This window comes from Pongo abelii, chromosome X (assembly GCF_028885655.2).
Source record: "Pongo abelii isolate AG06213 chromosome X, NHGRI_mPonAbe1-v2.0_pri, whole genome shotgun sequence".
NCBI classification, from domain to species: Eukaryota; Metazoa; Chordata; class Mammalia; order Primates; family Hominidae; genus Pongo; species Pongo abelii.
In genome coordinates, this window is record NC_072008.2 from 146,288,819 (window position 1) to 146,300,930 (window position 12,112).

The 12,112-nt window shown below is 43.0% G+C and overlaps 1 protein-coding gene across 1 annotated transcript; it reads left to right on the forward strand.

The window, feature by feature from the left end:
- The first annotated feature begins 7,002 nt into the window (after positions 1 to 7,002).
- On the forward strand, positions 7,003 to 9,383 carry HAPSTR2 (HUWE1 associated protein modifying stress responses 2). Its single transcript, XM_009235331.4, has one exon. It carries the CDS (start codon positions 7,094 to 7,096, stop codon positions 7,913 to 7,915), a length of 822 nt encoding a protein of 273 aa, XP_009233606.1. The 5' UTR covers positions 7,003 to 7,093; the 3' UTR covers positions 7,916 to 9,383.
- Positions 9,384 to 12,112: the final 2,729 nt, after the last annotated feature.

The window sequence follows — 12,112 nt, forward strand, 5'->3', positions numbered from 1 at the left end:
GCACTTTGGGAGGCTGAGGCAGACGGACTGCTTGAGCCTGGGAGTTTGAGACCAGACTGGCCAACATGGCAAAACCCCATCTCTACGAAAAAAATACATAAAATTATCTGGGCATGGTGGCACGTGCCTGTAGTCCCAGCTACAAAGAGGGTGCTGAGGTGGGGGAATGACCTGAGCCCGGGAAGTTGAGGCTGCAGTGAGCCATGATTGCACCACTGCACTGCAGCCTGGGTAATGGGAGTGAGACCCTGTCTCAAAAAAAAAAAAAAAAAAAATTAAAAGCTTAATTAAAAAAATTGAACCAATAAACAGCGTTTCCAATAGTAAATTCCATGTAAATAATATTCACAGCAAGACCAAGGTGTGTGATTGGACCCAGAGAGAAAAAAATGTAATCATATGGCACCAAAGAAGGTGCTGCTTGAAGGAGAATGTTTCAAGTGTCGAAATCAAATGGATTATCTGTTCTTACACTGCTTCAATGGCTCAGGATGATGCTTCTTATTAGAACCAAGATCATAATACAGCTTTTTGTTTTCTTTAGAGTTCCTAATTGTATTTGTTTTATTGACAACCAAAACCACATATAAATAACTTCTGGTTTCTTATATGGGTTGATTATGGAATTTGTGTCCATCTTAAGAGTATTTTTCACTGACCTCCCTGACTTCCTGTTCTAACTATGACCTATTGCTTTCTTGGTCAGCTTCGTAGTTGTCATCTTGAAATTTCTTTTATGCACACCTCTGTGATGCTTTGAAATACAGATTTCCAGGCCTCACCTCAGACCTATTCAATTGGCTGGGGTATGGGTGTTTTTGAAAAGCTCCCTCAAGTGATTTTTGCTGATTAGTCACACTTGGGACCCCATTTAGCTAATCCTTAGAGTCCCATAGCTGCTGTTATTATTAATAATAATAGTAATAATATATATTGTTTATTGAGGATTTACTATGTAACAGGCATTATTTTAGGTGTGAGTGCATGGTCTCATTTACTCTTTACTACAAACCTATGAAGTAGGTACTATTATTATCATCATTTTAGAGAAAACTGAGTATCAGAGAAATTAAATCACACCACTTTCAAGCTCCAGAGCCAGAATTAGAACTCAGTTTTGTCTGACAATATAATCTTCAATTTTAATCAACAAACTATGTTAATTTTAAAGTAGGTGGGTGTGGTGACGCTTGCCTGTAATCTCAGCTACTCAGGAGGCTGAGGCAGAAGGATGGCTTGAGCAGAGGAGTTCTGGGTTGTAGTGCCCTATGACGACAGGGTGCCTGCACTAGTTTCAGCATCAATATGATGACCTCCTGAGAGCAAGGGACTACCAGGTTGCCCAAGGAGGGGTGATCTAGCCCAGGAACGGAGCAGGTCAAAACTCCTGTGCTTATCAGTAGTGGGATGCTATGTGTGTGAATAGCCGCTGAACTCCAGCCTGGGCAACATAGTTAGACCCCGTCTCTAAAAATTAAAATTATAAGATAAAATAAAATAAAAACTCAGTAGCTCCATGGAAAACATCTAGAAGTCAAAGAGCTTAGTATTGGAGCACAGGTAAAAGGAGAGTATGTATTGTCAACAAATTTTACAGCTAAAACCTGACATCTTTTAATTAGTTAATTAAGCAATGACATTTTTGTAAGATACCAGAGACATGAAAAACGGGCCATGGATTAAGTGGAAAGCCTTGGGGATTTCTTTTGAACTCTGAATATTTTGGATGTCATAGAAACAATTTATAAATAAACTCTTGTTGAACTAGAGTCTTAATATTTACAAATAACATATGCTCTTACTGTTCTGATATGGACTGATCCCCAGGATCCATCAGGTTAAAAAGAAATAGCATATGCTACCATTTATATTAAAAAGAAGAGGGATGCATATTTGCATTTAGTGATGAAGACATAAGAATCTCTGAAAAGATACACAAGAAGAAAACAAAACAAAACAAAACAAAAACCCATGCCCTAGTAATGGGCACAAAAATAATGTTTGAAATCTAAATCTAAATTGTTAATAAAATGTGCAAAACTACTACACACACATATAATGGAATAGTGAATTTTGTGTTACATTAGATCACTGTATGCTTTCATACTGTATTGGTTGTTTTTCTTGTGTAATTTAAAAACCAAACCAACTCTGCTAATTAAGCTCTCCCTGGCCAAGAGCTCACTTGGATCTCTGACAGTTCCTAGTTAAAGCCTAGTTTGTGGTTTTTGACAACAAACCAAGACCCTGTTGTTTGCTTCAAGAAAGCTGGCTGGTTTTAGTTTCTGGCATTATTCTGGGGGGTACCCTTATCCCAACAAGTCACTAATTGTCTTGACCATGACTTATAGTTGTGCCAGATTTTTCTTGGTTGCTTTCTGTTTGAATCAGGTAGTAAGAGTAGTGATGAAATTATTGTTAATTTGGTTTTGATTTATGACAGATTATCTTGGAAACAGGGATAGGTGGTATACAGAGATGACTATATAAGGACAAAATCAACTAAATCAAATTATTTGAACTAACATATGTGTTTTTGGCATATATTTTAATTCTTCCACTCATTGCTTCTTAATTGGTCCAGAACTCCAAAGATGAAAACATCATAGGCAAGTGACATTTAATAAGATGCAATGTTAAAAATGTACTACTTCTGATAATGGTATTCAATGTCAATAGTATTTAGTAATTTTTTTTTTACAATTTTACTTATTTATTTTGGCATGTTTAGGAATAGGAAAAGAGGCTGAGTAAGAGACCTTCAGTACTTTTATTATTAAATCTACCTCATCTCCCTTTTTGTATCTCCCTACCAGAAAAGAAATGGCCTAAGAATTTCCACCTGCTTAGTATGATATTTTAAGACATCTCATAACACTTTGATTTCACTAACATACTACCCAAAGCAACTAGTTTCCATCACCTTTACCCTCTTATGAATCCCCAAACTAAGCTTAAAAGGAAATCACAAGCTGTGTAAAAAACAAAAAATTAGAACTATTTCTTCCTTCCCCTATATGTTCTACTGGTGTCACTTAACTAAAACTCCTCAGTCTGCGACCTTGAGAAACCTAGAGGCTAAATAGGAGGAGTAGAGTATTGAAGGTCATCCTCTCGACCACCACCCAAAAAGAAGAGCATATATTCATCCTAACAGGTATGTGTTTTCATAATTATGGCAGATGGTGATTGAAGCAAAGGCAATTCAAAAAGGGGGGCACGTGAAAGCAATAATTTTGAATGTTTGACATTTGTTTTGAAACTACCTTACTACCCCGTACCCTTTACCATCTGTCTGTTATCCCTCCCAACACCCACCTCTGTCTTCCCACAGGGCTCCATTGTGTGCAGTTCCTGTTTCTCAGGGGCGGAGCTGTGGGAGGCAGCCATGGGTGCCATAATAGGCACCTGCGGCCAGCACAATGGGCTGTGGGTGCTTGTGGGAGAGACAGATTGATGTATTGTGCATGGGGGAGGAGGGCTGTCACTTGAATCCATGTGAACCCAGGCTTTAGGGGCAAGGGAGATTGACAGCTTTTGTAGGTTGCATTTCTTTTTCAAAGCTTGGCTTTAATAGACAGTAAGTTTGGGGCCCCAGGCTTTCACTCCCATAATTCTAACAGGGCAATCACGAGCATTCAGCATTTCTTTTTACCCCCCTTGTTACGCATTAAATGATTTCAGTAAAGGAATGTGCAGCATTAATTAGAATTTGTTAGCAGATACCAAGGGGAAAAGTTTCTTCACAACAACTATAGGAGGTGTCATTTGTACAAAGACTTTTTTGTTTTCTTTCCCCATTACATTATCACTGCAATATGTAAGGTAGTGATTCTTTTCATTTAAATTAAGTGGAAAGCTACTAAATCTTGTTTTATTCTCCAAAAAGAATAAGGTCCTTAACACTTATCTTTTAACTTCTTTCATTTCCTAAGGTTGGTGTTTACTTTTGCTTTCAGTCTGACCCATTTACTGGTCTGTGTGGTTGTGTATCCAGTTTTGTGTACCATTTAGCTCTTACAATTACAAGCAACCCACTACTGATAGATAAGGATTGTTTCCAGGTGAAAATAGCTAGCAATAATACTGGAAATCATTGATACTGGAGACCATTTTGGTAATGGTATACTGAGAAACGCTAAAAATTAGACTGCTATAGATTTGTGTCCTAACTTATTTTCTAACACTATTTTTCCCTACTTGATATTTAACCTTAGCCAAGACACCAAACTTACGGAAGAATGAGGCAGTGGCAAAGGAATATTTTTTTTCCCGCAGAAAACTTATTCCTAAACCATGTCAGTTTTTTTCTTAAACATCAAAAGTTCTCCCTCACACACATACACAGATAGCATCATTTCCTTAGAGCAAGTAAAAAAATGGTCTTTTTGTTTAGTATCTGTTTCCTATTATTTTAAAAATAATCCGGACATTTTAGAATTATATAGGAGGAAAACTAATTCAGATAGGATATCTTATAAACACACTCTCTGACATCCTGAGAACTAATAAAACATTACTAAAATTTCTGGTGTGATTTTTTTCTAACATCTCTCACATAAAATCATTTTCTCAGTAGAAGGAGTTGGAGGCTAATTGAATTAGAATTTCCCCCACTCAATTGTTTTATTTAAATGTGTTAAGGACAACAGTGAAAAATATTGTCTACCATTATTTCTCAGAAAGAACATATTCTCACACAGTTGTCTGGCTCTGTCTATAATAATAATTTGGCGCAATGGTTTAAAAAGTAGTGGGGTGATAATAATTAGGGTGTGTGACACAGAAATTTCAATGTGGGATTCAACATTTCACCATGCAGGGCATGAAAATTGCCGACCAGGGCTAGTCAGCTCTAAGTACTAATTAACTAATTAATCAGGTGCTGAAACCAACTGAATGGAGGATACCAGCCAGACAACTCAAGCCCAAGCAGAGGGTTGTGCTCTTTAAAAGACAGAACAGTCTTTCTTCTTGGTTTTTAACCCAGTCAAAAATGAGAAGAGAAAGTAGGATATGCTGTCCTACTGTCAGTCATTTTGGTCGAAGCTTTTTACTTAGAGAAAATAAAACAAAAACATGTGCCTGTGATAATAACTGTGATGCACCATATGTAGGGCAACCCTCAAAGCTCTGCAAACCTGCTTACTCCTTGGCCATGAAGTATTAATATTTCAGGTCTGGTGAGGGGTGGGGGATGAAGTAGGGTCTGCCTTCTTGGTTTCTTCCACAATACATTTTTTTTTTAACATAAAAGAATGAGAAACGTATCTCTCCTCTTAGGCCGATCTTAGGTCTTTTGCCTCATCCTTCGTTTATGTAAATGAGAAGAGTCCAATTACACATATGGAAAAAGGGTTTAATGAATCGTGAAAAAGCCCGGTTTGCAGAGAAAGAGCACAATTCACTCTTCTTCTTCTCTTCTAAATTTAACTTAGAAACATGTATTTCTTTTAAGGGAGATGATAAAACTTAATGATAATTTTATTTTATGTACTAATTTTCATTCTTGGGAATTATTAGACATATTTTGCTAAAAGAGTTAGCTTTATTTATGTCTGTAAGGCTTTCTGGATACTTAGCAATTATTCCACAACAAAAACTGCAAAATTCTAACTTTTTTCTCTAAATCTTAAAAATGATTACGTTAGTTCCTCCAACTTTTGATGTTATTTTTAGCTCAGTGATTTTTTTTTTTTTTTTTTTTGCTTTTAACACAGTTTGCTCTGGAATTGTCTGCACTGAAAAAAGATTGCATTATTACAAGGGATTTGTTATTGAACCCAAGGAAATGACGTTAGTGTTTTATACCGTTTTAGCTTAATTTTGGTATTATTATGATGTTTTAACTAGCTAGAATTTTTAGGGTTTTGGAAATTAGGTAAGTTTTTTTTTTTTCCTTTTTTTCCTAAAAGGGACTGAACTTTATATTAGAACAGAAAATCTCGTGTTTGAGCATTCTTTTTTTTTTTTCCTTTTTTCTTTCCCCTTGCTTCTTCATCTTGGGATTTTCAATAGTTGAGAGTAGTCCACACAGAATCCACTCTCCACCCCATTTTTCTTAATGACAAAAACCTTTGCAAGAATGAAGGGGGGATCAATACAATTTCTGACCGTTACTCTTATAATTTGATAAGTATGAAACTAACCCCGAAGTAGTGCTTTGCAGGGACAGCAGGAAAGTTCTCAGTCAGGACTGGAGCACTTTCCGGAGACCTAGTTTAACAACTTCAACGGACACTTGGGGAAACTGAGGCCCAAGAAGACGAGGCAGGCACTTTCCCTGTAATTTTTTTTTTCTTCTACAAAATACTACTTTCGTCCACGGAAAACACTTTTCTCGGGCACCTAGTGTGGGGAGGACATTGCTAGGGTCCAGACTGCCTGCCTACCCACAAGGGCCGCGCTCTTTCCACTTTTATTCCCCCGGCCTCCCCGGATCGGCGCCCTGGATGTGATCGACACCATGAAGTTGCCCCATAATCCTCTCTGGCAACATAGGATGTAAAATTTGATCAGCTCATTGGATGAAGCCGACAAGTCCCAAAAATGTGTGAAAAGGGGGCCAAGAGGTAGGCAGGCGCCGCGTTGAGGCAGCGCTCCTGCCAGCCCCCCTCCGAGTTATCGGTGCTGCAGCCGCGGCGCAAGCGGGGGCTGGGACCGAGCTGCGGGGCCGCAGTGGCGGCGGCGACCGAGGCGGCGGCGGCGGCTGGGAGGCCGCGGCGCCATGGGGGGGCCGTAGGAGCGGACCGCGGGGCCGGAAGGGGGCATCGCGGCGGCGCCGGCGGCTGCGGGGTTATCTCCGCGGCCGCGAAGGCAGCATCCGCGCCGTTGCGGGTGGCTGAGCCGGCGGGCGGGGCGGGGCGTGCACCAGGGCCGCGGGCGACTCGCGCTGTAGCAGTTGGCCTCAGGGCCCCGCCGCCCGCGCGCCCGCCCGCCCGCCCGCAGGGCGGCGCACGCGAAGGAGGCGGCGGCCGCAGAAGGAGGCGGGGAGCTCGGAGCAGGAGGTGAGGAGGTGGAGGACCAAGAGTAGGCGGCAGCGGCGGCGGCGGAGGAGGAGGCGGTGGTGGAGGTTCGCGGCCTGAAGAGGAGGATGGAGGAGCAGCAGAAGGAGGGCGAGGCCGAGGTCGCGGAGCACTGGTTTTCCAAGTGGGAGCGCCAGTGCCTGGCTGAGGCCGAGCAGGAGGAGCAGCTGCCCCCCGAGCTGCAGGAGGAGGCGGCTGCAGAGTTGGCAGGGCTCAAGAGCGAGAAGCAGAAGCTGTGGCACCTCTTCCAGATCTCGGCCACCGCCGTTGCTCAGCTTTACAAGGATTCTGGGTGCCAACAGCAGGGACTTTCCATGTGGGACCCCTTCCAGAATGCGGCCATGGCCGTGACCAGCCTCTACAAAGAGAGCGGGGATGCCCACCAACGAAGTTTTGACTTGGGTGTCCAGGTTGGCCACCAGCGTCGCATCAAAGATGTGCTGGAGTGGGTGAAAAAGGGCCGGAGCATCATTCGTCGCGAAGACTTGATTAGCTTCCTGTGTGGCAAAGTGCCCCCAGCTCCTCCTCCACCTCGCACTCCTAGGACACCCCCGAAGCCACCCACTGGGGTCCCCAGCCAGGCTGTGGCAACTGAGTCCAGCTCATCGGTGGACGTCGACCTGCAGCCCTTCCAGGAGGCGATCGCCCTGCATGGCCTCAGTGGTGCTATGGCCGGCATCAGCATGCGATCGGGCGACTCGCCTCAAGACAGCGGTGTCGCCAGCAGTGGGCGCCGAAAAAGTAGCTTCTTGGAGGACGACTTGAATCCCTTCGACTCAGAGGAACTGGCCCTCCACCTGGACAGTGGGGGGATCCGCAAGCGCACCTCGGCCCAATGCAGTGATGGCATCACAGACTCCCCACTCCAAAAGCGCAACCGAATGGTCTAAACTGCCTCATTGGTTGCCTGCTGCCATATTGCTTGAGAGTGAACTCAACCGTCGACACGCTTGTCTAAAGGTTACTGGAGACCATTTTTCTTCCCTTCTCTAAGTTAAACAAAGATTTCTAACAATTTTGCCATAAAGAAACTTTAAAAGTATTCCAGAAGAGGCTTCATATGACTCTGACTTTCCAAAAAATATAATCCTAGCAGAGAACAAATATGTAGTAGTTAGCAGGATCATTTAAAGCAAACGTATCTGGTCAAGGCAGGAGTCTGATTTATCTTGTTCACAGTTATATTCCTCAGCACCTAGCACAGTTCCAGGTGCTCAATAAATGTTCATTGAATGAATAAATGTGACCTTATTTATTCTTAAAGGGAAGTCATAGCAGGTGTTTACTTGGTTATAGAATACTTTTTTCTTTGATAATTGTTGGCTTTAAGGTCTTTGCCAATTCAATTGCATTGTATCAAAATGTAAAACTTGACATCTTTGTGAAATCTGGAGTCTTCCATTTTTACCTCACTATACCATGCACCTAATTTCTAGAAAGAAACTGCAAGTAATACATATTAGGCTGTGATTTTTTTAAGTTTGAAAAATTGTTGATTTTGGTGATTATGTGATGCTGCAAAGAGGTGCTGTGGTGGTTACGCAGGTATTACTTGATATTGAGTCAATTCAGTGCTCTTTTGGGGAAAACTAAACCATCAACTGAGACCCTGACAAGATGGTGGCCCAGTGGTGCTCTTTTTTCTTAGGAATGTAAAAATTCCTTTTTCTGAGGTTGCATCTTTTTTATGATCTCTGTTTTGAAGTGGAAGACCAAGTAGTCAGAATGAACTTCTGGGTTTTTTTTATTTTTTTTTAATTTTTTTAAGACGGAGCCTCGCACTGTTGCCCGGGCTGGAGTGCAATGGCGTGATCTCGGCTCACTGCAACCTCCGCCTCCCGGGTTCAAGGGATTCTCCTGCCTCAGCCTCCTGAGAAGCTGGGATTACAGGTTCCTGCCACCACGTCCGGCTAATTTTTTGTGTTTTTAGTAGAGACGGGGTTTCACTATGTTGGCCAGGCTGGTCTCGAACTCCTGACCTTGTGATCCGCCCACCTTGGCCTCCCAAAGTGCTGGGATTACAGGTGTGAGCCACTGTGCCCAGCCTTTTGAACTTCTGGGTTTTAATTAAGGGTACAGCATGGTATAACCAAAAGAGTGTGAGCTTCGTTTTAAGAGGACCAACAGCAGAATCCTAGCTCCATAAATTAGCTGCATGACTTTGAACAGGTTACTTAATGTCTATTGACCTCGGTTTTTCATCTGTAAAATGGAACTGTGTGTCTCCTAAGGTGGTTGTGAGGATCAGATGAAATTTATATTTCAAGTGTCCAGCACAATCTTGGCACATAAAATACTCAATAAAGGTTCTCCCTTCTCTATAAATAAAAGTCAATAAAACATTAAAAGCATTTTATTTTAGAAAAAGCAGAAAAGTAGATCAGCTTTAAAATCAGCAAGTAGAATCTCTGTGTTTGAACTGGAAATTACTGTTCACATTTGAAACTTGCCTAAATATCACAGATCTTGTGTAAGTGTGTTGAGCTCATGAGCACTCAGGGTCACCAATCTGGATACTAGGGCAACCTTGGAGTTCCTGAAGTTGCCTGAAGGATGCACTTTGCAATCAGGGGTAATGAAACATCTACCACCTCTGGCCTGAAAAAATATGAGAAGGAGGGTGTAAAGTAGGAAAAAATTGGAAGCAAAGGTCCTAGGGCACCTAAAAGGCTAAAGTAGTTTTGAATGAGGGTGGGGTAGGGTGGGGTGGGGTGGTGTGGAGGCGATGAAGGAGGTAGAGCAGGTGGGGAGTCTGGGGGGTTGGGGAGGGTGAGGGGAGGTGGGAGTATGATTATTGAAGTGGGGGTGGGGAGTTACAAAGCCCAATCTTCCCAGGGTCTCCCAAAACCAGTGCATAAGATATTATAGATTGGCAAAACCTTGCCTTTATGTTCACACCAGAGTTGTTTCTGCTTCATTAGCATGGCCTTTCGAGTAGATTTGTAATTGATGAATGCATTAAAATAATAAAATAAAGCAAATTCCATGATATAATAAAAACTGGCTGGCCGGGCACGGTGGCTCATGCCTGTAATCCCAGCACTTTGGGAGGCCGAGGTGGGCGGATCACCTGAGGTCAGGAGTTCGAGACCAGCCTGGCCAACATGGTGAATGAAATCCCATCTCTACTAAAAATACAAAAATTAGCGGGGCGTGGTGGTGGGCACCTGTAATCCCAGCTACTCAGGAAGCTGAGGCGGGAGAATCACTTGAACCCAGGAGGTGGAGGTTGCAGTGAGCTGAGACTGCACCATTGCACTCCAGCCTGGGCAACAAGAGCAAAACTCCGTCTCAAAAAAAAAGAAAAAAAAACCCAGAGAAAAACTGGCTATTGAGGTACTGTGCTAGGTCCTGAGAAGGGATATAAAAAAGCATAAAAACAATTCTTATCCTCAAAGAGCACATCCTGCCTTGGAAGATAAATTATGTAGCCAAAAGCACGCTTCTAACTGGGAAAAGTGCCCAAGGGCTGTGCAGAATTCAGAGGTCAGAGACTCTCCTTGCTGAGAGGGTCACAGCTTCTGGAAGAAGTAGCATTTGAACCGGGCCCAGAAAAATGGATAGGAAGGGAGTGTCCAGGGATGCCAACAGGAAACGGTGTCTAACAAAGTTTGAGAAGGAGCAAACAGTGAAGTGGGTTCAGGGAATCACAAGAAATGGGTAGGGGAGGTACAAGCCAAGGTGTTTAGGGTCTCAAATGCCTGTCCCCAGTACTTTAGGTTCTCTCTAGGTGCAGGAGGTAATACTGCTTTAGGAAGATTAGTTTGACAGAATGCCAGCTTGTCCAAAAGTGAGACACTGGGTCAGAGACAGAGACAGGACAGGGTATGCCTGTAGGATACATTTTACTGGGGATGTTGCCATTCGGTTAACCCGCATTGGGGGAGATGTTTACCTTGACACGGCTTTCTCTGACAAGCCTTTGCTCATCCCACCCTCCCACACCACAAAGCTTACAAGGTAGGAAACAGCTTCACTGTGTTCTACAGTGCTTCTTTTTTTTTTTTTTTTTTTTTTGAGGCGGAGTCTTGCTCTCGCCCAGGCTGGAGTGCAGTGGCGCGATCTGGGCTCAGTGCAAGCTCCACCTCCCAGGTTCACGCCATTCTCCTGCCTCAGCCTCCCAAGTAACTGGGACTACAGACGCCCGCTACCATGCCCGGCTAATTTTTTTGTATTTTTAGTAGAGACGGGGTTTTACCATGTTAGCCAGGATGGTCTCGATCTCCTGACCTCATGATCCGCCCGCCTCAGCCTCCCAAAGTGCTGGGATTACAGGCGTGAGCCACCGTGCCCAGCCTACAAGTGCTTCTTTAAGGCTAAGAAAGCCTTCACTTCCAACAGCAGTATCTCTTGGAAGGCTAGTTTTGAAGAAACAAAGTGACCATTCCCTTTTTTTTTCCTTCCTGTTTCTTATGCACTGGAATCATTGGGATCTATAGGACTGATCAACCGCAGTAGGTAGGGAAGGTCATAAGAGGTCATGTCAATATGAAGGCAAGGACCTCATCTGTCTTGTTTACTTCTGTAATCCCTAGTACAGTGCTTGATCCATATGGGCACACAATGAATATTTATTAAATGAGTGGAGGAGGAGGACTCTATCCAGACCCAGGTATTTCTATTCTCCTTCCCCCTTTCTCTATTTACTTACTGCCCAGGGAAGGCACCTGAAGCCCATACCCTAATTTGTAGATAATTCTTTGCTGTGTATCTTTACCCTCATTCCTAACTACTAGATTCAGCTTTTTGCAGTGTGGTGCGTCCCATGACCACCGCTCATGAGAATCTCCTGAGGAGTTTGTGAAACTGGTGACTTCAGAATTGCCTTTGCTGAATTAAAATCTCAATGGGAGGTTCCCCAAAGCTACCCGCTTTCAGGAAGAGGTCGCAGTAATTGTGTTGCACAGTGAAGTCTGAAAACCCATCCTGATTCTGATGGTGATGGATTCAAGTGATGGATTCAAGGAGCTAATTTTAAATTGATTATTGTTGTTGAACTTTCTATGCAGGCTTAAAGTGAATCTCCCCATTTGTAGATATCTTTATCACTTTGCATAGTTCATACATTCTCTTCCTGGGAGCTTAGT

Excerpts from the sequence above, each read along its gene's own strand:
- HAPSTR2 (XM_009235331.4), top strand. The coding sequence starts at position 7,094 with ATGGAGGAGCAGCAGAAGGAGGGCGAGGCCGAGGTCGCGGAGCACTGG.